The 25,778-nt window shown below is 37.1% G+C and overlaps 1 protein-coding gene across 7 annotated transcripts in view; it reads right to left on the bottom strand.

Moving 5' to 3' along the window:
- Positions 1–854: 854 nt before the first annotated feature.
- The window catches only part of ECT2L (epithelial cell transforming 2 like), a 66,418-nt gene continuing 41,494 nt past the window's right edge, over positions 855–25,778 (bottom strand). For 6 of the 7 annotated variants that reach the window (XM_039869757.1, XM_039869758.1, XM_039869756.1 and 3 more), the window contains 12 exons: positions 24,161–24,343; positions 22,577–22,680; positions 20,773–20,898; positions 16,389–16,475; positions 14,037–14,251; positions 12,876–13,023; positions 11,121–11,194; positions 10,863–11,019; positions 10,142–10,207; positions 8,850–8,938; positions 2,738–2,910; positions 855–1,406 (listed from right to left, as the gene is read on the bottom strand). In XM_039869757.1, coding sequence (XP_039725691.1) covers positions 1,279–1,406; positions 2,738–2,910; positions 8,850–8,938; positions 10,142–10,207; positions 10,863–11,019; positions 11,121–11,194; positions 12,876–13,023; positions 14,037–14,251; positions 16,389–16,475; positions 20,773–20,898; positions 22,577–22,680; positions 24,161–24,343 — 1,550 coding nt within the window. In that variant the 3' untranslated portion in view covers positions 855–1,278. The remainder of the gene's footprint in view (positions 1,407–2,737; positions 2,911–8,849; positions 8,939–10,141; positions 10,208–10,862; positions 11,020–11,120; positions 11,195–12,875; positions 13,024–14,036; positions 14,252–16,388; positions 16,476–20,772; positions 20,899–22,576; positions 22,681–24,160; positions 24,344–25,778) is intronic. The other variant, XM_039869759.1, reaches the window with a different exon arrangement.

Raw genomic sequence — 25,778 nt, forward strand, 5'->3', positions numbered from 1 at the left:
ACAAAAAGCTTACACTCATCAGTCTCTACAGAGATCACTTTTCAAGTAATATGTTTTAAACTTCTGAGGACATTATTCACAAAATAAATGGAAATTCTTTACGATTTTTAGTTTACCTTCAACTATCTTGTCACTTATTCTTTCCCACATAGACAGGTTTTTCCTATTAACAAAGAGTGTGATGTGTGTCCTAGTCAGGATGATACAGTCTTAGGATTTGTTTTATACCATTTTGGTCACATTTGTAAATTTTCATTCATTGCTGACTAACAGCAGATGTTCCCTTTAATGGTTTATTTTGTCTATAGGACCATAAATGTAAAACTGCATGGATATATCATACAGAATCAAAAGAGTAATTTTACACTAATAAAACAGCCTAATATTTTAAGTTTTGTACAGTTTTTAACAATTTAAATTTTTAAGAATTAGAAGAAATTTATATTTTCATCGTTGAAAAAAGAAAATGTTTAAAATGTTCACAATCCTAAACTGTACTAATAGATTTTATTACCTTAAAGGAGAATATGAAGCAAAAAGGAAACTGACAACAGAATGCTTCCAAGATTAATGTAATTTTTATCTACCATTAACTAAATAAAATGTTATTACTACATACATCAGCTAAAGTTTCCAAGTGGCTAACAGGTTATAGCTTCAGTTTGTTAAATAATTAAAAGAAGGCTTTAAAGGTTCAGAAAATTACTCCACCTATTTTGCTGTTTCTCTGTTTTGAAACAGATTTGTTTTAATTTCTTCATTTTTATGCATCTAAATTCCATTACAGGCAAGTTTTGCTACACTTCCGTTTATTTTTGTTTTTTGGAAGTTTCAGGGTTTTTCTGACAGCTTTCTAATTTTAACAATGTCACAAATTTTTAAAGTTTCTGATTTGGATGGTCTAAGAATTTAATTTTGCAACCAAAGAACACAAAAATTACAGAAAACTTTTTAGTACTTGATAGTGCTATATTTTTAATGCTCTCTGGAAGAGTACATTTATATTAAGGGTATATGTGACAAGTTTTTGAGTAAATTGCCATTTATGTTTATACATTTTTAAATCAGTATTTCATGAAAATGTTAAAGATGATTGGAAAATCAACAAATTAAAATGTTTCTAGATGGATCATTTAAGAAACACTTTTCATTCTGATTTTTTTATTAGATCAGGAAACAAAACTTTATAATATCCTTGTTATGTCATAGGTTTTGTCATTCAAGTAACTCTATATAAATACTGTCCATGAAAAGTAACTACTAAGAGGTGGTTCAGCCTCACTTCTCCATAGCACTTCTGATTGCACTTTGGAGTACCGCGAACCACAGGAACTTATCATCCTCGACTTCTGTAGCACAAATCCATTCATGGTTTGGACCTTGAAGAATAAATGCATTCTTGACATCTGTAAAAATATTCGAGGTACACTAATTAATATTTGCAGGTAATAAAAGGAGAAAATGTTTTAAAATTCAAGAATTAACCAAATCTTTAAAAAAAATTTTGAAAATGAATTCAAACATACAAAATATTTTTAAAGAAATTCAGATACAATTCCAGTTTAGTCTATAACTCCCCAAAATTACTGAATAATTCAAAGGTTATAACCTAGAATAATCTTGTCTTTGTAATAAGCAATTATGTTTAAAGAATAAGTGATAGATAATGTAATATTCTTTAATTCCTTGTCTTAGCCACTCCAGAAGGAACTGGAATCAGTAAAGGTATTTACTGAGAGTTGTAGAAGAGAGATGCTGAGAGCTAGACCTAGACCTAGACAACCTTGGTATGAGGGCCAGTGATAGAATTAAGCCATCTACTTAGCTGAATGCCCACTGTCAGGTTACATAATGATGTTTTAACATAGGGCATAGCTGATTAAGGGGAGATGAAAGGAGACACTTTTTAAACATAACCAGCGGTTATAAGTAACACCTATTTTGTCTGTCTTCTAGGTGGAAATATTTATTCCCACATATTTGGTGTTCATTTTTTCTCAGGCCCAGATTTAAAATGGGGTGGAAGCTAATTATAAGCAGTCCTTTTAAGATTAATACATTCTCTGAGGTCTTGGTTCCAGCTTTAACTTTAAATCCTGTCTTTATATGCAGTGAAAAAATATTGGAATGAGAGTGCTATATTTAAGTTGTCTAGCCTAACAAATATAGGAAAGATACATAGATCCTTAGAAAGTAGAGGGTAAGAATAACTAAAAATAGGCACAGTACATTTAGGTTTAAGTAGGAATTTCTTTGTAACATGATATTTCTATTGATATTTCTAATGAAACGATTATACTAAACATCCTTTACTCTCAAATATAAAACTAAGGAAGAAAAGATATACTCAAATCTGTAATACTTAACCGTAGTAGAATGGAAATAGATAAAAATCTTAAATCATCACATCAATAGAGTAAAGAGTAGTGTTTAAGGACTCCAGCTCTTCCTGTCAAACTGCTTCAAAGAATCCCTTATGATGATGTGGGGTCATGCCTCCCTTCATGAATTTTGAAAACTTTTATTACTATCCAGGGTGCATGTTTGACAATGCCAGCATTCCTTTCTTTTGCTATTTCAGGTAGATGAAAATTTAATGAAATCTTAAAAATATTTGGGGAATTATTTGCAAACTGCAAATTATAATCCCAGTCCTTTTCTATTTTAATAGTTAATAGGCTTTACATAATATAGCTTTCAAAAGGTATTTAACTCTTGGAAGGAAAAGAATACATACATTTGGAATCTGGTATATCTTCTACAAGTAACCTATGAAGGGCCACTGATGCAATGAACTGGTAGGTTGATTTTGAAGTCCTTTCAAATGGAGTATGAGAGGTGCCCCGACTAGAAACAAGCAGTACATCGTTGAAGAGGAAAAGACTGAGATCGTGGGTATGTTCGTAAAACCTGTGTTAAAATGGAGAAGGGCAGTTTTAGACGGGTTACATATACATGTATGTGAGCTTTGTTACACAATTCACTGTCCTTATGTTACAAGCCAATAGTCAAGACTTTTGCTCCACTACAGCCCTTTTGAATGGCTTATTGAAGTTTTTGGTATAGTTTACCTCCTGGATTGAGTAGTCCCTTACCTGTCTCTAGAGACCAATACTGTGGGTGGGGTGGGCCTTGGTTCCTGGTAGTGATTTGAGCTTGCCCATTGGACAGTATTTATTCAATGTGAGGAAAATTAACATTAAACTTTCCCTCCTTGATGACATGAATCATGCTAAAGCTGTATTTTTTTAACTTTTGTCAAGTTTAGTATTTTGTGTTTAATGTATTTGAGCAATCTTGGGGAAAAAGCATTTTGGTTTCATCTTTAAAGGGTAACGAGTTGGGGTGGAGAAAAGCAGGAGAACCAGTGTGGCCCTAGGTATCTTAAGTAGAAAGCAAGGAATAGAAAAGCATTTAACTTATGTAGGAAATAGAAATGTCTCATTTTGATTGGGTGGAAATTGGCATGTGACTTAGTATACCTCTTCAGTATGAAAGGTTAGAATTAAGTAGTGCTTCATTCTCACCGAAGTTGCTACCATGATCAAACGTAGGCATATTTACCAATAGGCAAAATGTGGTATCCTCAATCTCCATCTATTATCCACTTTGTTGTCTGTCATCGGAGCCAGGTCAGGGTGTTTGGTGGTTTCATTGCACTCTAGTATGGGTTTATGTTGTGTGAGTAAACAAGAGCATCAAGTTGCGTGCTATGGAGGAACTCGGGGGAGCCCCAACCCACCCGGAGTGGCTAAGTGAAGCAAGCTCTATGTTTTGATGGAAAATAACTAAAAAAATTATTTTCCCTTAGAAGCATCAAGCAACCCTTAGTTACCCTAAGAAAGGGGGTCAATTTATTGGCTTGTTCAGAGGAATCCACACAGTTTTAATAAATGCTAAAATGACATCAGTCCATACTATTCAGCAAAATGGAACAAGTCTGCTATAGTTTAAATTCTTAATGCCATTCTAGAAGAGTTTTTAGTTGCTTACCTATTGCATCAGCCAGTCGGAGAGATGAAGTACCTAACTTCTATAAATACATAAAACTTTAAAAAGAACTTTCAGAACCTAACCTTTGGCATGAATACACAACAGTAGACCATTAGTTCTGTGAACTAACATGAGCCAAAACTCTGGCCGTCATCATCCACACTCTGACTGGTAGATCATAGTGGCTTTTGGGTTTCCCAGGATAAGAGTCAATTCAGAGCTGGAGTCCCGCATCCCTGAGAAGTCTGGGTTTTTCCCATTTTCTAAAGCGTAGTTGCTGTGGTAAATGATTGTAGGTCCCTTTGGATAAAGCTAAAAGGAAAGTTAACTATGCATTTGTGGCATTATGGTAGGGTTTTTTTCCTCAAGAGGACTCTGGGTCTGAGAAGTGGATGGCTCCATTTGGTGATTCAAGGCTCTGTTCACCAACCCTAGAGGGCTCCACTTTTGTACCTTTGGGGACCCCCATTGGAAGGGAAAAAAGCATACTAAAAATCAGCAAGCTTAGTCACACCTGCTGGTCTAATCAGTAGTTAGAGCACTGAAACCCGGTTTTGAATAATTCTAGACCAGCACTTGTTCTGTGACCTTAGACAACTTAAGTGCAGATTCCCCATCTGTGACATGGCTGCAGTCCTCCCTTCCTCAAATGACTCTAAACATTATATCAAATGAGAGAAGTTAAAATGTGGTAAACTGTAAAGCCTTATACTCATGTGAGTCGATATTGTATGTATAAATATAAGCAGAGTTTCCTCTAAGTAGAAATCTCTAATGAAAATCATGGGAATGGCATTTCTTGGATTTTGTGTTATTTTCTAAAATGACAGAAATCAAGGTTGCAGGCTACATATGGTGATACCTTTTGGAATATAAACCAGTTTTGTATTTACTTAATTTCAAATACTAATGTAAAATTGTTTATATTTATTCTTGGTAAATCACTGATATGGTACCTATTTATATATAAACACCTCATAATTAGAGTGTAAATAATTAGTATTCTCACATTATCCTCAAATTCTCAAATGTGCTCCGTGTTGTTAAAACACGGAAGACAGATGTGTAAATCCTAGTAATTGCGATTTCTAGATTCTGGTTGGACATGTAAAGAGCTTGGAAGTAAGTCACCACTTCCATCATCTCGACAAAAAAAGCTAAAAAACTCAGAATCAATAACTCTCCTTAGATCTGTAAACAAAAATCTGGAGATACCTTTTTAAAGAAATTTTTTAAAGAGTTTGTTTATTCAGGTAATGATATGAAAATCAGGTAACATAGTCCTTGGCATGAACTGAGAATACATTCCAAAATGGAGGGGATAGATTAGGGTTTATAAAGGCAAAAGTTGTAAGGAGCTGATGATCAAAGAGGTGGGTTGCTAGGGGAAACAAGATCATAAACCTACATCACTTGTTTTCTGATTGGTGGGGGCAACTAGACTTTCAATGGTCGGCTGACTCTGATCAAGCAAGTGGAGTCTTGAAGTGGGAACAATGGGTAATATATGATTAAACATTTATCAAGTCCTACTGTCAGCCCAGGCCTGTAGAACAAAAAGGCTGTTTTGGATCACAGTTATAGTACAGGCAGTATTATTTAACAATGATGCAAGGAGTACAATTTATCAAATAGTGCAATCAGCGTGGGGGAAGGGAGTCTGCTGGCTCTGCAAAATGGCAAAGTTATGCTCTACAAGCAGCTTCAGAACTCGAGCTGCAAAAAAAAATTTAGGCCACAAGTAAGTAAAGTTATTCTAAGTCCTCAGATCCAGCAGAAAATCAAGGTCACCAGATAGACCACTACCCTAAAAGCTGGAGAGACAGGTGGACAGAGAATCACAGTTTACTGGAAGCAGAAACTGCACTGGAGCCAGCATCAGGTAAGAATATTTAAAGGGTAATTGACTAATTGCTAGAGACTGTGAGCTAGTTAAGCAATTAAAAGCTCTGGAGGCTTAGCCTTAGAGGGATCCCCTTCCTACTTGCATGAGTTTTACTTCCAGGAGGCCCATCAGGTTCTTACTGTGAAGATCTAAGAAAAATTCTCATTCTTTCCTATAGGTAGGGGAAAAGTAACCATTCTGAAATATGTCCAGAGAGTTCTATTCCTAAAAACAGCCTGCCCTCAAAGGAAACTATTTACCAGAACTTAGACAACATGAAGGGAAATACCCAGCTCCAGATCCCTCTAGCCCTCCTGTCTTGTCTTAGAGGTGAAAAACAAAAAAGGAGAAGCATTCGAGAAGGTCATAGGCCAGGGGCACAGGGTCACAAAAAAACTGAGACCAAGTCATAGGGCTGTAGAACTCTTACCTCTCCCATCATGTCTCACTGTCACATCAACAAGATTCCTTATAGTGACAAGGGATTACAGCTGAAAAGAATTGCAAGGCTCAGACCCTATTTAAGGGATCTCTAGAAAACCCAGTGACAACACGGGAGACAAAAACTAGGACACCAGAGAAAACAGAAGCCTCTGATGCCATAGCTAAAATGAACAGTATAATACAGGCTAACATCTAGCCAGGTAAACATAAAACCCTACGCTAAAGACATACTTACCTCAGTTCCTTTTACCCAATACATCATTTCTGACTTTTAACAAAAAACTACAAGGCATGCTAAGAATCAAGATAACAGTCTGCTAAGACAGGACAAGCCTCAAAGCCAGACACGGATATGGTAGAGATTTTGTAGTTATCTCACCAGGAATTTAAAATAAGTATGATAAATAAGTTAAAGACTTTAATGGAAAAAGTGGACAGCCTGCAAGAACAGGTGGGTAATATAAATACAGAGATAGAAAGAATAAAGAGAAATTCCAGAAATCAGAAACACTAAAACAGATGAATAATGCCTTTGAGAGAGGTCATCATCAGATTGTACATAGTCAAGGAGAGAATCAGCGAGCCTGAAGATATGTCAAAAGAAACTTAACAAACTGAAAAGAAAAAGAAAAAAAAAAGAACAGAACACTCGAATGTGAGTCAATTACAAAAGGTGTCACATATGTCTAATAGGAATATCAGATAAAGTGTTGAAGAAAGAACATCCAAACCCGTAGAAGAATCATAAGAATTTATTTCAGCCAAATTTTGAGGACATGCCTGGAAACAAGATCTCAAAGCATGGAAAAAATACTCTGGAAAATGGCAGTTTTTCAGTTCTTTTTATGTATTTAGAATCAAAGGAGAGAGAGTGAAGAAAGTTTCATGACATCCATTGGTGGTAGATTAAGGAGTGAGAGGCAAAACTGGGAAAGCATATCACATTTAAACTGCAGAAAATCAAATACAAAGACAAAATCTTAACCCAGAGATTAAAAAAAAGGCTTCACCTGTAGAACAAGAATAAGAATTACACTGGACTTCTCTTCTGAAACAATGCAGGCGAGAGTGGAGTGAAATAAGTATTGAAAGAAAAAGCCTGCCAACCTAGAATTCTGTAGCCAGCAAAATTATCCTTCAAAAGTGAAAGAGAAATAGACTTCCTCACACAAATAGAAATTGAAGGAATTCATTTTCAGTAGGCTTACCTAGCAAGAAATGTTAGAATTTCTTCAATGAGAAGGAAAATTATATAGGTCAGAAATTCGGATTTACACAAAGAAAGAAAGTGTTTAAGAATGAATCCACAAAGGATAAATTCTAATAATAAAAAAAAAAAACCTGAAGGTAAAATCTAATAATCAAAAATTGTAGCAATCTCTAGCATGTGTCCCACTGTGATGGGCCTGTTTAGAATTGGTGATTTGGTAGCTAGTTTCCTTCCATCATTGTAGCTCTTTTTCTATTGCTACTAACCAAAACAAAAGAAAACAAACACTGTGGCAATGAGAAAAGTGACACAATTGTGTTATTCGGTTTTTATTTAAAATTAACTCTAGGTGGGCGTAGCGGTGAGAGACCTGATTTCTTTCAACTACCCCACACCCTGCCCTGTGTCACTGAAATATTTATTGAAGTAACAGACAAACCAATTTTTATTTCTTTTATTGGAGTTGGACAAATTAGAATTCGTTTCTCTCTATTTGGTTGCTATTTGTTGAATCATCATCTTTGCATTAATAATGAGAACAGCTTGGCAAACAATTTCCTAAAGTGGAGATCAGCAAACTGGCTCCACTACTTTATTTTGTAAATAAAGTTGTATTGGAACACAGCTATACATATTCATTTATGCATTGTATTGTTTATAAAGATTGTATTATTTGTTGTGTATTGTATTAGTTATATATCTGCTTTTGTGCTGCATTTGCAAAGTTAGGTAGTTGCCACAGCAATGATTTGTTTAGCAAGACCTAGAATGTTTACTGTCTGATCCTTTATGGAAAACATTTGCCGTCCTTGTTCTAAAGGAGATGGAACTTGTTTATGGAACTTGGCACTCCCACCATCTTTTGTTCTTACACTGCTGTGAGCACTGTACAAACTAGATAGTGAGACCTCAATATAATGATGGTCTTATGATGAGACCTTTTAAATACTGACCTCAATAACTATCTGAGAATAATAAGTTAGTCTTCTCTTATAGAAGAGCAGATCATTCGTGTGATATCCCACAACACTTGGATCTCCTCTCAGGTGGAAAGTGACCAACCTTTAGAATTTCTGCTTCTATGGAGTTTGTGGCTCTGGCAGAGACATTTTAGTTTTTCCCATTCTACCCAATAGCTGCCTAGAGTGGAAGAAAGGTGATAAAGCATCTTATCTTATCTTGGGAAGTGGGGGCGTGTAATTTTTCAGTTCAATACACGGATTTATTGCAAACTTACAATATGTCAGACATTGTACTGGATTGTGAGTTCAAGATGAGTGAGACACAGTCACATCCATAGGATAGTTAAATGTTTACCTTAAAGAGAAACTTATTTCCTCATCACAGCAATGAAGCTGGGCTACATCTTGGACCCTAATCAGATATCTGTTTACTTCTGATAGAGTCTATGAAATAAAAAAAAAAATAGAAACATGTAAATTTTTAGAAAACATAAACCATTTAGAACCATTTTGTAACCCAGAATATATGTGTTGATTAGAACTCAGTTCAATTATGAAAAAGCAAATGTTTTTATTGTTTATAAAATAGGCTTTCTTTGGAAAGACCACAGAATTGATAATGAAAATTATATTTTAGGGTGTTGTCTATTTTTTAAACTACTAAAATTGTTTTATTTATTAACGCTTTCCTAGTGTCAAAAATAAAGTGGAAGTGGGTTGAGTAAGAAGCAATCTATTAAGAAAAATAAGTGAATGAATTGTTACAAATTAAGTTAGGCCCTGTACTGATGTAGCCATGGAGATGATCACTTCACATGAATAGGGATCCAGAGACTAAATTTCAAGATTTTGGACTCTGTAATCCAGTCGACTCCCCTTTCCTTTGCTTCTCCAGTTTAACCAAATAAAAATAACATCTTCAATCAATTGATACTTCATTTCAATGTAATTTACATATTGCGTTCCTATTATATGCCAAACTCTAGAAGACAGGTAAATCACAGCTTATACCTGATAGAATTCCCAGTCTTGTGAATAAAGGATTCCAATAAAATGTGACAGATGTTTGGGGTGCTGCAGAATACCAAGGCAGGGGGAGCTCGCAGCTCAACATGTTGGGTGAAACTACAAGGAAGATGATGATTGGACAAAGCACAAATATGTGAGGAGAGGCTAACATTACTGGAGAATTGCGAGTAGATCTGTGTGGTTTGCAAGGCAGTAAGAGAGAAGGTAGGATGAAACTAGATTATGTTCTGTAGGTGACAGAAAGCCAACAGAGAACATCTAAAGATTTTTTCAGGTATCCTCTGCAAAATCCTATACCAGGTATCATGCACAGGGAGATATGAAACAATAGAAGACACGGCCCCTTTCTTCAAAGGGGGTCATGATCAGTTAGTACCAAACACGGAGCTAAGACTACAGAAACATTATGGGATAGGGTCAAGCCCACTTGTGCCTCTCCTTATATAGCAGCATCCTTGCAGATAAGAAGGATGTAAAACGTGAGAGCTTGTCAGCACCAGGCACACAGCGGGCATTCAACAGATGTTAGTTGATTTGAAATCTGTGTGTCTCCTTTTGCCAATGATATGAGATTTTATTCATGAGCACGACATGTAGCAAGTACATCGGAATACATACAGGGCACCCCCAGATGGTTCTCTGTATGTCTGACAGCTGATCTCTCATGCTGATGTTTTGCTTCATCTAGAAAACAAAGTGATTTGAGGCAAAATAAAATTGTGAAATTTTTATACATAAAAATAGATTTAAATATTTTATGGCACTTGAAATAGGCCTTGGTGTTTTCAAAAACTATAATAAGAATCTCAATTTCATGTACCCAATGTTTTAAAACAAAGAGACAAGTGATAAGACTATTCAAAAAGAATCTCTGAGCAAATGTTATCAGTTTCCATTAAGCCTGGACACATGTGCAGTATGCACATCACAATGATATTTTCAGAATGAGTACTGTAGTCCAAGATGCTAAGCTCTTTCAGAGAATAATTTTAATCACAGTACTTAGGCAATAAATCTAATACATTAAGAAGTACTTTCAGAAACAAAAGATTTTACTTATTTTCTTTTAGTTATCTAGAAAACCCAATCCGAATACCCCATTCCCCAAACTTTCATATTAAGAAAGGTTTTATTGTACAGTTATCTGGAAACATTCTATCTCATCTGGTTTGGCTTAGAATAGATGCCATTGGTGCTCAAAGTCTGAACACAATAATTTCATATTAAAAGGCTGAAAGACTTTGAAAAACACCACAAGAGGATAAGGTATTTCAAGATCTTTGAGTTCGAGTACCACAAAAGCATTTCTAAAGGACACAGACTCTTATCAGCAACCAACCTGATCTAGATAACCTTTATGGTTTTTGATTTGGTCAATTGCAGTGGTCAAATCCCCACGGTCAACATGTTCTGCAGGAGTATGAAGTCTCAGAGCGTAGAGAAGATTAATATATTCTTCAGACCTTCGGGATGGGTACAAGAGCAGCTCCTGCAGGCTGTGTGAGGCACAGAGAAGGGAACTCCAGTCTCTTTGTGAAGGTCAAAGAATGATGCCCTGTCTCGGGGTGCCCCAGCTGTGCTCTCCCTGAGAACTTACCTCAACATTTTGGTAACAATTGTGTTATCATGCCTCTTCAAGAAAGCTCGGAATGCTGGTATCATTTCTTTGCACTAAAAGTGAGCATTATATTGTCAAAACTTTGCTCTATAAGATAACTGTAAAGTGTTCTCTTCTACCAGCAAACATGATCTATGAAGCACTCAAAGCAAGAGGACAACATCTACATCTAATCAAAGTAGTATTAGTACTATCGGTGCTTACTAATAGACGAAGTATAGTGTATTAGTTGTTATACCATAGACCTCACCCTATGCATTAAATTTAATCAGCACAGACAAAAAAAAAAAATTTGCAACCAGGTAGGCTTGGATTAGAATTAGAATTCTAATCTAATTCTACCTAATTCTATGTGATCTTGTCAAGTTACTGAACTTCTTGGAGCCTCAGTTTTCTTGTGGATAGCATACCTAACTCTTATGGTGGAGGGAAAAAAATCCTGTCCACAAAGTGCCTGTCATACAGTAAATGTTATTTTCTTATAGTAAGAGACTATTAATGGCATTTACTTGTAATAGTGCTGCTGATCATGTGTAACATTATAAAGATGCCCCGCTGTAATGAACATCTGTTTTAAAATGTATTCATTCACCACCATTAGAGTACCCAGGAAGTTACCTCATTTTTCTCAGTGGGTACGTGCCTAAAAGATGCCAGTAATACTAATTTCTAGAAATCAAATATTCATTGATTTCAATATTATTAAGATAAGAATGAGTATGCACAACCTATGCTAGCGAAACAGATATCATTATTACCCATAACTATAAAAATTTTGGCACTAATTTGTTTCTGACAATATGTGACACTTTGCTATAATTCTCGTCCTCATGGTCAGTTCTTTGAAATTGCCTTAGTCATGCAATTTTCATATAATCGAGTTGTCCAGCAGTGTTAAACTCTCTAGGTGGGCTGGGAGGAGCGCAACAAAGGGGAGGTCTGAGGTCAGCAATCGTTACGCAGAGGCCACCCAGCCCTCAGGCCTTCCCTTCAGGGCCTCGGTGTAGAGAGGGAGACACAACCAAAAAGGACAGAGTGGACACTGCCACCAGGTCACAGGTAGCCTCTTCTGCTGCACTTTTGATACAAATTGAGAAGGGAAGAAAGTGGGATCTTATTGTCATCAGAAGAGATCCCAACAAGAGCAGCAAATGATTCAGAGAAAACCAAATATTCTCGCATAGACTACACATGGCATAAGTCACAGCAGGGAAAGTTGTTTATAATGAACTCTCTACAAAACGTAAGACAAAGAAATTCCTTATTCAAAGATAGATTTCACAAACTGAGTATCCTTATTCCAAGAAACATATGGATTAATTCCTTTTCTTTTTAAGAGCTGAACGTGTCAAGGTCACACAGGACTATAGTGGCAGAGTGGATTCGGAGTTCATAGTCTTACTTCTACCTAATCATTAACATTCCCCTGTAACTGAGTCTCAGGATATCTGCAGCAGATGGAAGTCTGGCCATTTGTATGAGGATTAGTTTAGTCCAACAATCACTTCCTGGGCCCTGCTATATTGAGCACTGAGCTGGCCCCTAGTGATACAAAATTTAATAAGTCAGAGTCTCCATCCTCAAAGAGTCCGCAGTAAACCAGAGGAGGAGATCTGGAAGCTAAGAGTAGGGAAGAAGTCTTTCGTATTAATTCTAGTCCTTTGGATTGCACACAAAACTTTCTTTCAACCTCCGAGTTCTAATACATGTCTGCATGGTAACCGAATCATTTACCTTCTCAATAGTTTTCAGAACAACAGGATAATTGTTGAAGAAATTGGTATAGATGTCCAACTGGCTTCCAAACTTTATGAATATTTCTCCCACACAGTGAGCTGGGCTCCATTCCTGCAGTCTGTCTCTCAGGTTATCTAGAAACTGCCTGTAATTGGAGAAAAGCATGACCATGATATATTGGCCAGTGATAGCCTATAAACTTAAAAAATAAATTAGCAGTCATTAGTACAGCCTGTTTCAGCTAATCATTTATGGCAGGGCTTTTGTCAAATACTTTTGTCTTGATACGGAACTACAGATTCGACAGGAAGGGAGAAGCTGGGAAATGAAGAAGTAGGTTGACTGTGGTGGAATCTCACTTATTCACCTTAAGTCCTTGAGTCAGGACCCCAGACTGGCCTCTACAGGCTGCTCAGACTGCTCCAGTCTCACATGGCCAGGCAGGCAGGCAGACAGCGGAAGGTTTCTTACAGTCCTCAGAGCAGAGTGCTCAATCACTTCAAATGCCATTACCTTCCCTCGGCCCATTTCCCTGTGGATCTGAGGTTATCCTTCATTCAGCCATCATAGGCCTTGAAAACTGGGAGAGGCCTAGTTCAACCTCTTCATTTTGTAAGGGTTAGGGCCCGCCAAGGATAAGGAACTTGTTCCAAGTTATCTAGGGAGTTGCTGGCAGAGAAACACAAGCTCAGTTTGTCTTAATTAACCATCGGTGCAAATAATCACTTTTCTCTGTGTACTATTATGTACTGGAAACATGTACTGTTATTAAGCTGATCTCCAGCCTTGGGTTCTCTAAACAAAGTATCCCAGCGACTTAATCCCATTAAATCCTTTCCTTCCTTTCCCATTCCTCAAGTAAACACTGTTGTTTTGTCTTTTGTATGATCGATATATTGAATATAGAATCCCCAGTCACTGAACTCCAGTCCTGGTACCATGACTTTGAACTGAGTCAGGAAATAAGCCCTTAAGAATCATCACCATGGGTCACAACCCAGTGTCAAGAATCCCTTCTCTTCTGTGAGATGATCAGAGTCCCCAAGAAGGGCAGAGAATACTGAGCCTTTGCACATCTTTTGAAACATATAAACATATAAATGTGGGTTCCCCCCACCACGTAATGAGTATTTCAGAAAATACCTATTCAGTGATTACCTGTTGAGACTTAAAATGCGCAGAATATCAGAGAAAATGATCTGGATATTTGCGGTGCTCAAAATTGCTCTGTTTGATGACAGTGCTGCTTTCAGTGGGGTTACATAAACATCTCTCACAATTTCCATCATCTGCACATATTTTCTCTCACTCTGTAAGAGTTCCCTGACAACTCTGGTTCGTTTCGCAGCCGAGTCCATCTGGAGCTTTCTTTCCTGTAGGAAAGCACTGAGAACTCATGGGGAAATCATGATGACTTTCCAGGCTAACAGCCTCAGAAAGCCTGAAAGTTGAAGGAGATGGAGAAATAGAAGTATTAAGTAGCCAGGCACTCACTCTGAGACCCCCTTTCTGGCTTGTGACATGCAGGGTTGAAGGGAAACTTGATAGGGGACTATGGAGGACCCCACTCACCGTTGCGTGTGCCCAGTATCACCAAATAGCCCTGCACATCAGGCCAGTGTGATGTAGTAGAAATGGGACTTTGATCTTGGGTCTTGAGCAGGGCAGACTGAGACTACGTTTATCTATCTGCCCATTTGAGTACATGCTTAGTGTCATGTGCTAGTTATTGGCTGTACAATGACGAAAACAGAGTCCTGCCTTCAGGGAGGTGGCACTTGGCTTGTCCACTCTCATTCATTTCCCTATTTCTTTTTCCCAGTAGTGTTTTATTGATTATCCTGCAGACAGAAGACTGAGATGAGCTAGCCCTCTTACTATCAATTAACTTGCTTCCCACGGGAATAATATGAAATATGATAACTCATGCTCCTTTTTTCAGTATTTAGGAACAAGTACCTAACTTGGGAACTGTGAACCCATCTCTCCAGGGTGACTAGGTTGCCAGATGTTCTATGTTGTCTATATTTCAGAGTCTTGTTTTATTTCTTAAGGCAGAGAGAAAAATCATGTGTGCTATGTTTATATTTGGAGAAATTAATTTTCATTACTGGGACTAGGTAATTCTTTTATCTGTACCTTCCAAAGTTGTAAAGAGCATCTTTACAATATAAAATAATTAAAATAGTTAAATTTCTAAAATTTAATGGCCTTGTACTTAAGCCTAGAACTATTTATTACTCTTAGAACACAATTTCCTCTTTTCTCTCCAGCCCTAAGTGTGCCCCAGACTGCCCCAAATAAAATATGACCATAGTAAAGCATAATGCCATGTGATTTTCACCCAAAGTAAGTCAACCAGAAGTTCATGAACTAAAATTAAAATGTAAAAGTAATTTAAAAGAAGAAATCGAAAACTCACTCTGTTTGAAATACTTTAAACACACTGTTCTTGGTTAAGTTTTTATCTTTAAAATACATGGTCTGTATATAATGCCACTTAGATATATCTAATGAGTTAAAAAAAAAAAAACAGATCTGTTGGCAGTTGGCTTGCAGCCTTTATTATATTTTATGTGTATTTACGTATTTTTTTAAATATTGGAATTAACCAACTTTTAACTTTTAGTTGTCAAACCTTTTGTTGTCTTAAAACTGTTGGCAGGTATTATTACCCACAGTTAGATTATGATAAAATACTATCATATTCACTGCATTATGTATATACTCTCCTCCTTGATTATTCCTGGGCATGGGTGAGTGACATCCATGCCAGCAAGATCCACGGTCTGCACTGTCTGCAGTAGGTAGATTCCCCCAGGGTGTGGGCAGGCTGGGCAAGAGCCTCGGGGCTGAGGTCAAGGGCACAAGATTCCAGTTTCTTTATGACACTTGTCTGACCCTAGAGAAGTCACTTAAGTTTCTAACTTGAGTTCCTTGTCTACAAAATGTGGTTACTAAATCTACCTTACAGGATTCTGCAAATGAAATACGATAATAAATGTGGACATAAGTTGAAGAAATGCAAAACGGCATGCATATACTGTGCGTTAGGGCAGATGGGACCATGCCTCTGCTTATACCACAGCCTCTTCCATGCACTGCCCTTTCTAAACGAAAAGACAGAGCCCTAAAAGTTATATTGATTATATTCAAGATTTGAAGCCGCACCGTAAGTTGGTGGGCTAGTTAGAAACCATGAACCTTTATGCGCATGTGCCATTTCTTTAAATGCCACCTTAGCGTCAGATTAGAAAATATGGAGTAGCAGCACGGCTCTTGCTCCCAAGATATCACCTGACAAGGACTTAATCAAAAGAAAAATCTACTGATTGGATTCCCCCCAATTACATTTGGGAGGTTTTTTCCCTCCTACTAAGAGAAACTTTCAAGAAAAAAGAACTAACCGGAATGAAGCCTGATGTGTTTGTCGTTGTTTGTTTTGTTTTTTGTTTTTTTGGTCAGGAGCAAAACAAATGGAAAATTCGTATTAGGTAATCCTTGGCTTACCAGCTGAACCAGCTGCTCAAACTTTAGGTCATTTTTGCTGACACTTGATTTTTCGTCCTGAGGATTGTCTTCTAAAACGTTTCTTTCCTGAGGAGTCAATGCAGATTTGGTTATTTGGAGGCAGGCCTGGGCGTGTCTGAATGCCCATTCTGAGCTGTGTCCACAGGGGGCCTCTCAGCCTCAGCCGCCACAACAGTGCTCCCTAAACACAGTGATTCAGCACTTGACACACTTGATGCCTCTCTGAAATTCAATTTTATGTTTTTTTTACAAAAGAACCTCTCACTTCGTTTGAACTACATGATACTTGAGAAACTAAAGTCAGGGCAGCTCCCTTTCCTCTGGGAGTCAGGGGAGGGACACTCTCTTTAGCAGCTCCTTGTGGGCTTAAGGAATCTCACGCAGTCCTGGTCACCGGCCTCGGCTTCACCTCTGCTCTGTCTTCTGTCAGCAGAGGGCAAACAGGTTATCTTACTTTTAAGATGCCGGAAGAAAAAGCTCACAGCACTTTATAAAATTCGCCCCTTTTTTCACCTAGTGAAAATGTGTCAGAAACAATTCACATGCTCCTTTTAGACCTGTTTCTACATGTAAAGATGGCTTACTTTTTCTTCATCTCACCTTGTTAATTATTCTTGGGGCTTCCATATAATTTAGCGCATTAAAAAAATAGCTCCCTCCCCCCCTCGTCCCCCCCACCCCACCCCATTGCAGTCCTCTCTAGCAATGGAGCAACAACAGTCTTATGTTTGCATTAAGATCTGATGAGGAGCAAAGGTCAGGCCTGCTGCCCTTCCTAGTCAAAGATAAAACTATCCATGGTAAGTAACCCTTTAATATCCAGGGGTGAGACTGGAAAAAAAATCATCAATTTGTAACCAGGACTCCTTTTGGCTTACTCAGGCAAAAACGAAATTTTATTTTATGTCTGCAGCCATCCCTTATGGCTGCCCACAGGCTCTGTTTAAGAGCCCTGGTCCCGGACTGCAGCCAACCAGCTTTTCCCTGGCCTGCGGGAGGCCCTAACTGGGCCCAAGTGCTTTGTGTCTGCTCCAGAGTCTTTCCATCATTCCTTGTGTCTTCCCCATTTGTGGCCATCCCATATCAGCCTGCCATAGATTTATATTTATGCTAGGGTGAAAAATCTACTTTGAATTTTAACAGAATAATTCAAAATTTCTATGAGTAGAATACTTTCTTCTTGCAAGATAAATAATAGTGCTGATTATTTAGATAGAGAAATGATAACTTTAGCTAGTCAATGGTGACATGAATAGTTGTGTAGGTAGAAGTAAGGTTGCAGACACAGAATGGAAATTAAACTCAAACTGTCTGGCCCAAGATTAAGAGAACCGAAGCAGAACAGAATCATACCGTGGCTCTCGCAGATAAGAGAGGCACCCTTATCTGCGATATCGCTCTGTTGTAAGGCTCACATGAGTGCTTATGCATTAAACTTTGGGCGTCGGCGTGGACCCCCAGACAGTTATTTTAGAAGTGTTTGCTCACACTGGGGCTTTGTTTCATCTCTGGCTTAGCAGCATCTATTCTTATTAAATATAAAGTTCTCTTTGTGGCTAGGAAATTGATTTGGCATAGTAATTGTGTTTGAACCTACAAACAGCAAGTTCTTGCATTTTATATTATACATATAATTATTAAGATTTTTAGAGACTATTTTTAGATTAAGATGCCATCCCTTATGTTGTTTTTAGGAATGAATTCAGAGGAAGTAACAGGAGCAACAAACTTTGCATATTTATAAGAGAACAATTATTTGAGGTTGGTGGGCCTTTGCCTCAGCTCTCTCCATGACACATAAGGGAGACCTTTGATCACAGTAGGAATTTTCTTCTAGGCTGGAGCACAGGCAGACACTGCATTTCCAGAGACATCCTACTTTTCACTTGGATGCCTGGATTAGGGGCCAAGAATAGTTGTAAAAATGACAGGTGAGCTCAGAAACAATTATGATTCTGGCTGCGACCCATCGCCATTGTTGTATGGTATCAGCATAAACTCTATAGGTACACAAAACTATTGGTTGGGTAGCAAGATGATGGATAGATAGATGATATAGATAGATGATGATGATAGATAGATAGATAGATAGATAGATGATAGATAGATAGATAGATAGATAGATAGATAGATAGATAGATAGATAGATAGAGATAGGTGATAGAGATAGATAGGATGGATGTATAGATAGATAGATAGTAGAGATAGATGATAGATGGATAGATGTATCTATCTCTACATATATGTGTGTGTGTGTGTGTGTTTGTGTGTGTGCACATGTCTCTGGTCCTGGATTTGGCAGACAAGCCCTCTTGCATAAGCCCCTATGGAAGGCTCTTTAAAACAATTATCTCAGCAGAAGCCATTACTTTCCACTCCTAATACTATGAGGTTTGTGTGCTATTCTGGACAAATATCTACAGTTTTATAAATAAACCCTAATGTGTAGAGTAGTAACTCAGCTTCTCTATTTTATACTAATTCAGCGCCTACATTTAAGCTGTGGTTTTTCTTCCTGGGGATCCCTAACTTTGTTTTATGGAATTTGTGCACAAGCTCTTAAGTGTCGAATAATAGAAAACTAAATAAGAATCAAACTCATATTTTTTTCTAATTTGATTTTTAAAAAGTCAATTAAAAAATGAAAAAATATTAAATTTCTAGGCATTAAGGAGTTTCACATTTCTGTAACTTTATTACAGGTGGGTGATATAATACTAGCAGACCTGATTTCCAGCACTGAGGCAACTTTAAGCTGAAACTTTCTGCATTATTTCACTTGATCTTAGCCAAAAGGCCGAGAAGCAATATGCATTATTTTATTAAAGTGATTAGATATTTAGGTCAACAGCAGGTTGAAAAGACTTGATTCAGTGTGGATTTTATTTGGCAAAGAGAAGAATGGGAATATCTGAGAGAAAATGCTCCAAGTGACCATTCTTTTACATGTCAGAGATTGTAGAAGTGGTTTACGCCATTGTAAGTTCTTTCAAATGTAAAATTAACACTTCCAAGGAGGAAGCATTTATGGTTTTGTCCCTATTGTTTTCTTCCAGTTTTCTTGCTCCAAAGAGGGGCATTTCTGGAGTCCGTATGTCTGGAGTTGGGGGTGACAGCTTCACCTTTGGAATAAGGTGGACAGAAGAACTCCAATAAGATGTCCAGGGAGTCAGGAATGACCCAGATGTTGTAAAGATTTTAGAAAAATTTGGAACCTGTGTAACGTGTTTACATGTTGATTATTCCCTTTAGTAAACCAAAGGAAAGCAAGTAGTATTGGAATCTTGGGTGCTATTTTTCGAAGGTTTCCATAGGCTAAAGCATGGATGGAGATGACATCTACCTTTTTGAGAGAATAATCCTCAAGAATCTCAGAGATTTGGGGCGGCTTAGCAGAGAGGACGCTGCCACCAGTGGTCCTTCTTGTCTGCCCTTCCAAGCACTTCACTATCTTCTAAAGAAGTATTAACAAAGACTTCTAGAATATCAGGTTAATAGAACAACAAATGATTTGCCTGCTAAAGGAACTCACAAGTCTATTCTTTTTAAATTAAATTTATTGAGGAGACATTAGTTAATAAGATTATGTGTTTCACATGTACAATTCTATAATACATTGTATATTGCACTGTATGCTAACCATCTAAAGTTTAGTCTCCTTACGTTCCCATATATTTGACCCCCTTTACTCTCACAAGTCTATTTTCATTAGTAGTCTCCATGGTGAGTTTGTGTTAGGGGTGGTATCCAAAGCCTGTGATCATCATAGGCAGGTAGGTGATTTTTCTATGGGCATAAAATGGTTCTAAAATAACATTTTCATAGAGATCAGCTCTGTGGATGACAACGCAATTTTTAGTGTTTTCTGAATCCTGATTATTTCACTTAAGAATGTATGGATTCTGAATATATTACTGACAAAACAATTATATTTTGCCTGAAGAACTAGCTTCAAACCCACTTTTTTTCTTTCATGAACTTGAATCTCAACTAAGAAGAACCTTCTTAGTTTCACGAAAAAAAAAAAAAGTTTCCTAGGCTGCAAATGGAAAAAAAAAAATCTTTTTAGATAATCTCAGGGCTCAAGTGAAAAAGAGGCAAAATGCAAATGTCTGACTTTTCCTCCATGACTCAAACAGTCACTCCAGGCAACACGATGCGGCTTATGCTTGTGGCTTAAATGTTACTCATGATATTACAAAACACCTTTTTCAATGATAACCCAAGAAAACAAAGTTCTTAGGAGAAATAACCAGTTGGAAGCTTTCCAGGTAGAATTACCATTATCGTCTATGAATTTCTTAAGCACATGTGTCTAACTCTACAGCGAAGCAATGGCATAAAAATGCAGCAACAACTTTACCTTCATGAATAAATCGAATGTTGCCTTTGGGTCATATTTTGTCAGAATAATATTTTCTTCAAGATCTTTGCTCTTTTCATTACATTTCTTCAGCAGAAAATCTGACAAAAATTCCAGAGGTTTGTCCTGAAAAATCCACACCCCACCCCCCCAGAAAAAAAAAAAAATCCTGTTTAAAACATTTATCTGAAATATAGGTCAATGGAAGCACAGTAGAAATTACAACATATTTTTAGTAGAGTTTTCAGCTTTCTACCTAATTAATTTATAAGTCCGGCAAACAAAGTAATGACTGATTATTCAATTAGAGTCAGTAAATGAGACTTTCTACTTAATTGCACATTTCAGTTGCCATATATACTCTTGGTTCTCAATTAATTGTCACCATTCAGTTAGGAGGCCAAGGCCTTAAGGAAGGGTCTCGAGATCTTCAGAACCAAAGTGGTCCTCACCGCCTCCTTGGCCATTTGAGAAAAGAGACAGGAGGGATCTTGTCTTTCAGAGGAAAGAAGGCCTAAAGAGGCTAAGCAGCCAAATTATTGGGAAAAACACCCTGTGTGAAGCTCCCAAATTTCGTTTCCTCTCAGGCTATAGTTTTGGGCACTACAGAAATTACATCATATTTTTAAATAATTAGGCGGCAATAAGTACACTGAACCCACGCCAAACAGGTTTAGTAAATCTTTGGTGTTTCAGGAGACAGTACAGGATATTCCAAGGCCCCAGCGTCGTCCCTGTGAACATCTCTGATCATTTCATCAGCAAAGCTCACCAGGGCCTTCATCCCTGAGCTGCCCCAGTGATGGGCTGGCTAGGGTGCTCAGAGCTGAGTCTTCAGTGGAGGCAAACATGGATAAGTGTAACTTCTCAGACTTCACGCCACATAGCTAACCCCGGAGATGCCTGGTGCTTACCCAGGAGGCCAAGTTGAAACCAAAGCAGACACTCATCTATCTCCGGTGATAGATAAGGAGCATGTATGCAAAGCAGAATGTATGCAAAACCAATGTTAAATCCACTCACAAAGTAGAATTACTACAAAGAAAGAGAAGGATTTGAGAATCTCTCTTTGGAAAACTAAAGACCTTAAATAGCATTGGGTGTGTTAGAAACATCCCTGTTCCCATCCTATTCTCTACTTCCCCAGACCAAGAGCTGCAGATTTAATTTCCCTATAGCCTTGCTATCTATGGTCTTGGGGGCAAGGGTGTGTTCTATATGCTGCCTCTCTTCACTTCGTCCTGATGGATGTGTAGACTGACTTTTCTGAGAAAGTATCCAAGATTTGTTTCTAATGAAAATGCTTCTTCAGGCTTCCCCTATGTTTGTCCCCAACCAAATTACTGATTTATTTCTGTTCTTTTGTGTTTTTTTTTTTCCTTTCTTCTAGCCTTCTTTGCCCTCTATCTTTTTATATCTGCTTTCACACTTTCTCAGTTTTTCTGTCATAATATTAATTATTTTAACTGTTGAATAATGGTTATATGAGATATGAAGCTACTAACATGCTTCTTAAAGATGTCACTTCTTACTGAAATTAATCATAAGACAGAAAACAGTGCACAATGCAGTCAACTTTTAAATAACCTCGAAGATTTTCCTATTTGTCTATTTTGTGTACCTAATAGATCTTGGGTCCAGAATCATTCAGTGGCAATTTTTAGAAACTGATGTAATTTTTCTGAGGAATTGTGCCCTCGAAGGGATAAATTGGTTAAGAATAAAAACACAATAAATACAAACTAAACATTTATTTAAGTGTTGGGGTTTTATAGTGTGCTCTCTTCAAAAAAAAAATACTTACAGAATTTTCTTTTGAAAGCTCCATCAATCCGTCTGCCAGAGCTTGTGCAATTTCTTGGTTATTCAGAATGTTAGTCATACTCATTGTGTCAAACATAAACTGTCCTGTAAATATAAGGTCATATGCCTTGTAATTGATTTACATAAGAGATGTGATCAAAAAGAAAACAGTTCAGTCCTCATAGTTGCTTTTTAGTAGATAAAAATGCACATAGTAAAAATTAAAATTCTATTATGCCTTGAGGGTTATCTACCATGATAAAATATAAAATGAGCAAAAGCAACTAATGTGTAACATACAGAAAAACACCCACTTTGGTGTTGAAAATCTATAAATTCAGATATTCTATAAAGAGAACATCTGAAAATGAACCTTATATGTTTAAATTTTAGATTCTCAATCCCACCAGAGTCCTCCACACTCCCTTTTATCTTTGTGCTCAAATACATAAATAATTTAAGCCCACTGAAAAATAACATACAAATATACATATACAGACATCTTTTATATTTAAAAAATTATTTTGTACAATATGCATTTATATGAAAAGAATTTTCTTCAATTCCACTTCTCATAGTTTACATATCTCATCAAAAAAATGCTCCTGTCCTTAAAAAGCTAATTTTCCTCCTTTCCCTTTAGTTCATAACAGCTAAGAATAAACCAGAAAAAAATAATTTCTCCCTGTTTATACTTTCATAGCTATTCTTAAGTATTGGTTGAATATCTACTAAATGTAGTTAAAACCCAAAAGACTAACCCTTGTTTTGGATGCATTTATGTAAAGAGAAGTAGGATATATATTGACATAAAATATCTGCATGCATACTTGTGGTTATGGCTCTTTTGTAGAAAGAAACTGTGTAAACAGATGTTAAACAAGGAGCAGGGTAGGGGGATGGAAGAAAGGAAGTAAGGCATTTATAAGGTGTTTTATTTAGTCAGATGGGAACAGTTAAGGAAAAAATTAAATAGACAGTTAAGGTGGAGGGAAAACTCATTTACCCAGATGGTAAAAAAAAAAAAAAAAAAAAGACAAAAAAAACGTATTTTAAAGAATGGAATGATTTAGGTGATGTTCCAGTTGACACAGGAAATTGTTTCCCAATAGGCTCGCTCAGCAGAGGACCATAAAGGCCATTGCCAAATTATGGATTGTAGGTAGAGGTAGCACACAACCGTAGAATAACTTTAGTAATGGGTGCTGCGGTTAAGAGGCACTTAACTTTTAGAGTAAATTGTTGTGGGAAAAGGACAGAGCTCTCCGGCTTAGCACACTTAGCAAATTTTGCCTAGGTAAGTAACTGACTGACATAATGTTAATAAGATATTAAAATATGAAGCCAGAAACTAGCTTCAGCATTTTGGAGAGGAACATATTTATTCACCTTTATATTTATTTAATATGCATTCTTCGTAGATATCCATGATATTTGAAAAGAGATATGAAAGACAAAGGGGATTGTTTTACTGAAGATGCTTAAAAGTCAACTTTTACTTGCCATTCCTAAATGGCAAGTATTCACTCTGGATATGAAACAAACTTCTTAATTAGTCTGCAACAGGAGCAGCAGGAGTTCTTACCTATCATCCTGCCACCGATGTTCCTCTGCAGCCCCTTGAAGACCGGACGTAACTGTTTCCTTACTGCTTTCAAGGTGTCTTCCAGGAAGTCCGTGAAGCTGGCCCACGTCTGCAGCTTTGATTCGCTGAAGTAGATGAACGGGGGAGCCCCTTCCTGCTGCTGTCCCAGCCAGTCACTAAGAACTGACATTATTTTCTCCTTTTATTTTTGTAGTCAAAAGCTCACATGAAAGACTTCTATTTCTTGTTGATAGCACAAAAAAAACTTAGTTGTATTTATATCAGGCTTATTATCTATCCTTTCTCATTAGAAGACTAAGATAAACACCTGTAGTCTGCTTTCAAAGATAAAATTAAAAATTCAAAAAGGACATACGAATAATTTTAAATGCCTATCTACCCTTTGATAGATAAGGTTGACATATTTGAAATAAAAAATTAAATAGCTGCTGGATTTATGCATCGAGAAGCAGAGCAGACATCTAAGGAAGAATATACTGTTTTATGTTTAAACCCTCAAAATGAAATACGAGAAAACCCTACACTGCCTGGTTTCCCCACCATGCCATCCAAAGTGATCCCTGTCATAGCCAATCCGTATCTTTCTTACATTATGCCAAGCTGCTCTCTCTCCCTACAAATATCTCTACATGACTCTAGTGGGTGCTTACTTAAGTTTCCTTCCTTGAAAACAATTGCTGAATGATACAGTGCCATGTTAAATTTTATTCTGTCCTGAATAGATAAGATAGACTTTGATTCTCCTCCTCCCGTGTTTATTGCTAAACATGTGAAAATATTTATAACTGTTCCTCTAGCAGAAGAAGAAGAAGAAAAGGGAGGAGGAGGCGGGGCAGGAGTGGGAGGAGGAGGAGAGGAGGAGGAAGATCGGGCGATCTAAGACGAAGAAGAAGAAAGAAGAAGAAGAATATGGAAAGGAAAATGTACCGAAAGAAGAGGAGACAAAGGAGTAGAAAAAGAAGAAAACCTGTTCCATGAACAGCAGTGTCTGTGCCCTACAATACTCTGCCAGGCTGATTCCTCTTTCCACAGGGCAAAAATGTTATCATTTGGTGATGCTGCTACATGAACTAAAATTAACAAGTGACTTCTGTTACAAACCATATTAAGTGAATGTGCCTTTTGTTATATCATTTTCCTTACAAGTTTCCCAATCATGCCAGCTTTCCCCAGTCTTGAAAAGTCCTTGGCATTTGGGATTAGAAAAGTAATGTTTTATATAGTTTCTACATCACCCCAAGCCCTGGTTGATAAGAGGCGAGGGAGTTTGAAAGGGGAAAATGATTAGCGTGACTGTCACGAAGCACTCTGGTTCTTTCATTAGTCAGCCAATGTTACATTTTGATCCAGTATCTTCAGCTTTAGAATCTAAATGGAACTTTGCTTTCAGGTGTATTTTATCACTGACTGTTTTTCCTCTCAGGTAATGCTACTGAAATAGAGCCTGATCCAGCCTTTTCACCATCTCTTTATAGCCGCTGTTGATTTTTCCAAATGAAATCATACTGATTATATTTACTAAGAAAAATTATTCTTTGGACTTATTATTTTTCTAGATCAGCAATTATACATCTTTGTTTAACTGCTAAAGATGATG

Source organism: Pteropus medius, unplaced genomic scaffold, assembly GCF_902729225.1.
Source record: "Pteropus medius unplaced genomic scaffold, Ma_sr-lr_union100, whole genome shotgun sequence".
NCBI classification, from domain to species: Eukaryota; Metazoa; Chordata; class Mammalia; order Chiroptera; family Pteropodidae; genus Pteropus; species Pteropus medius.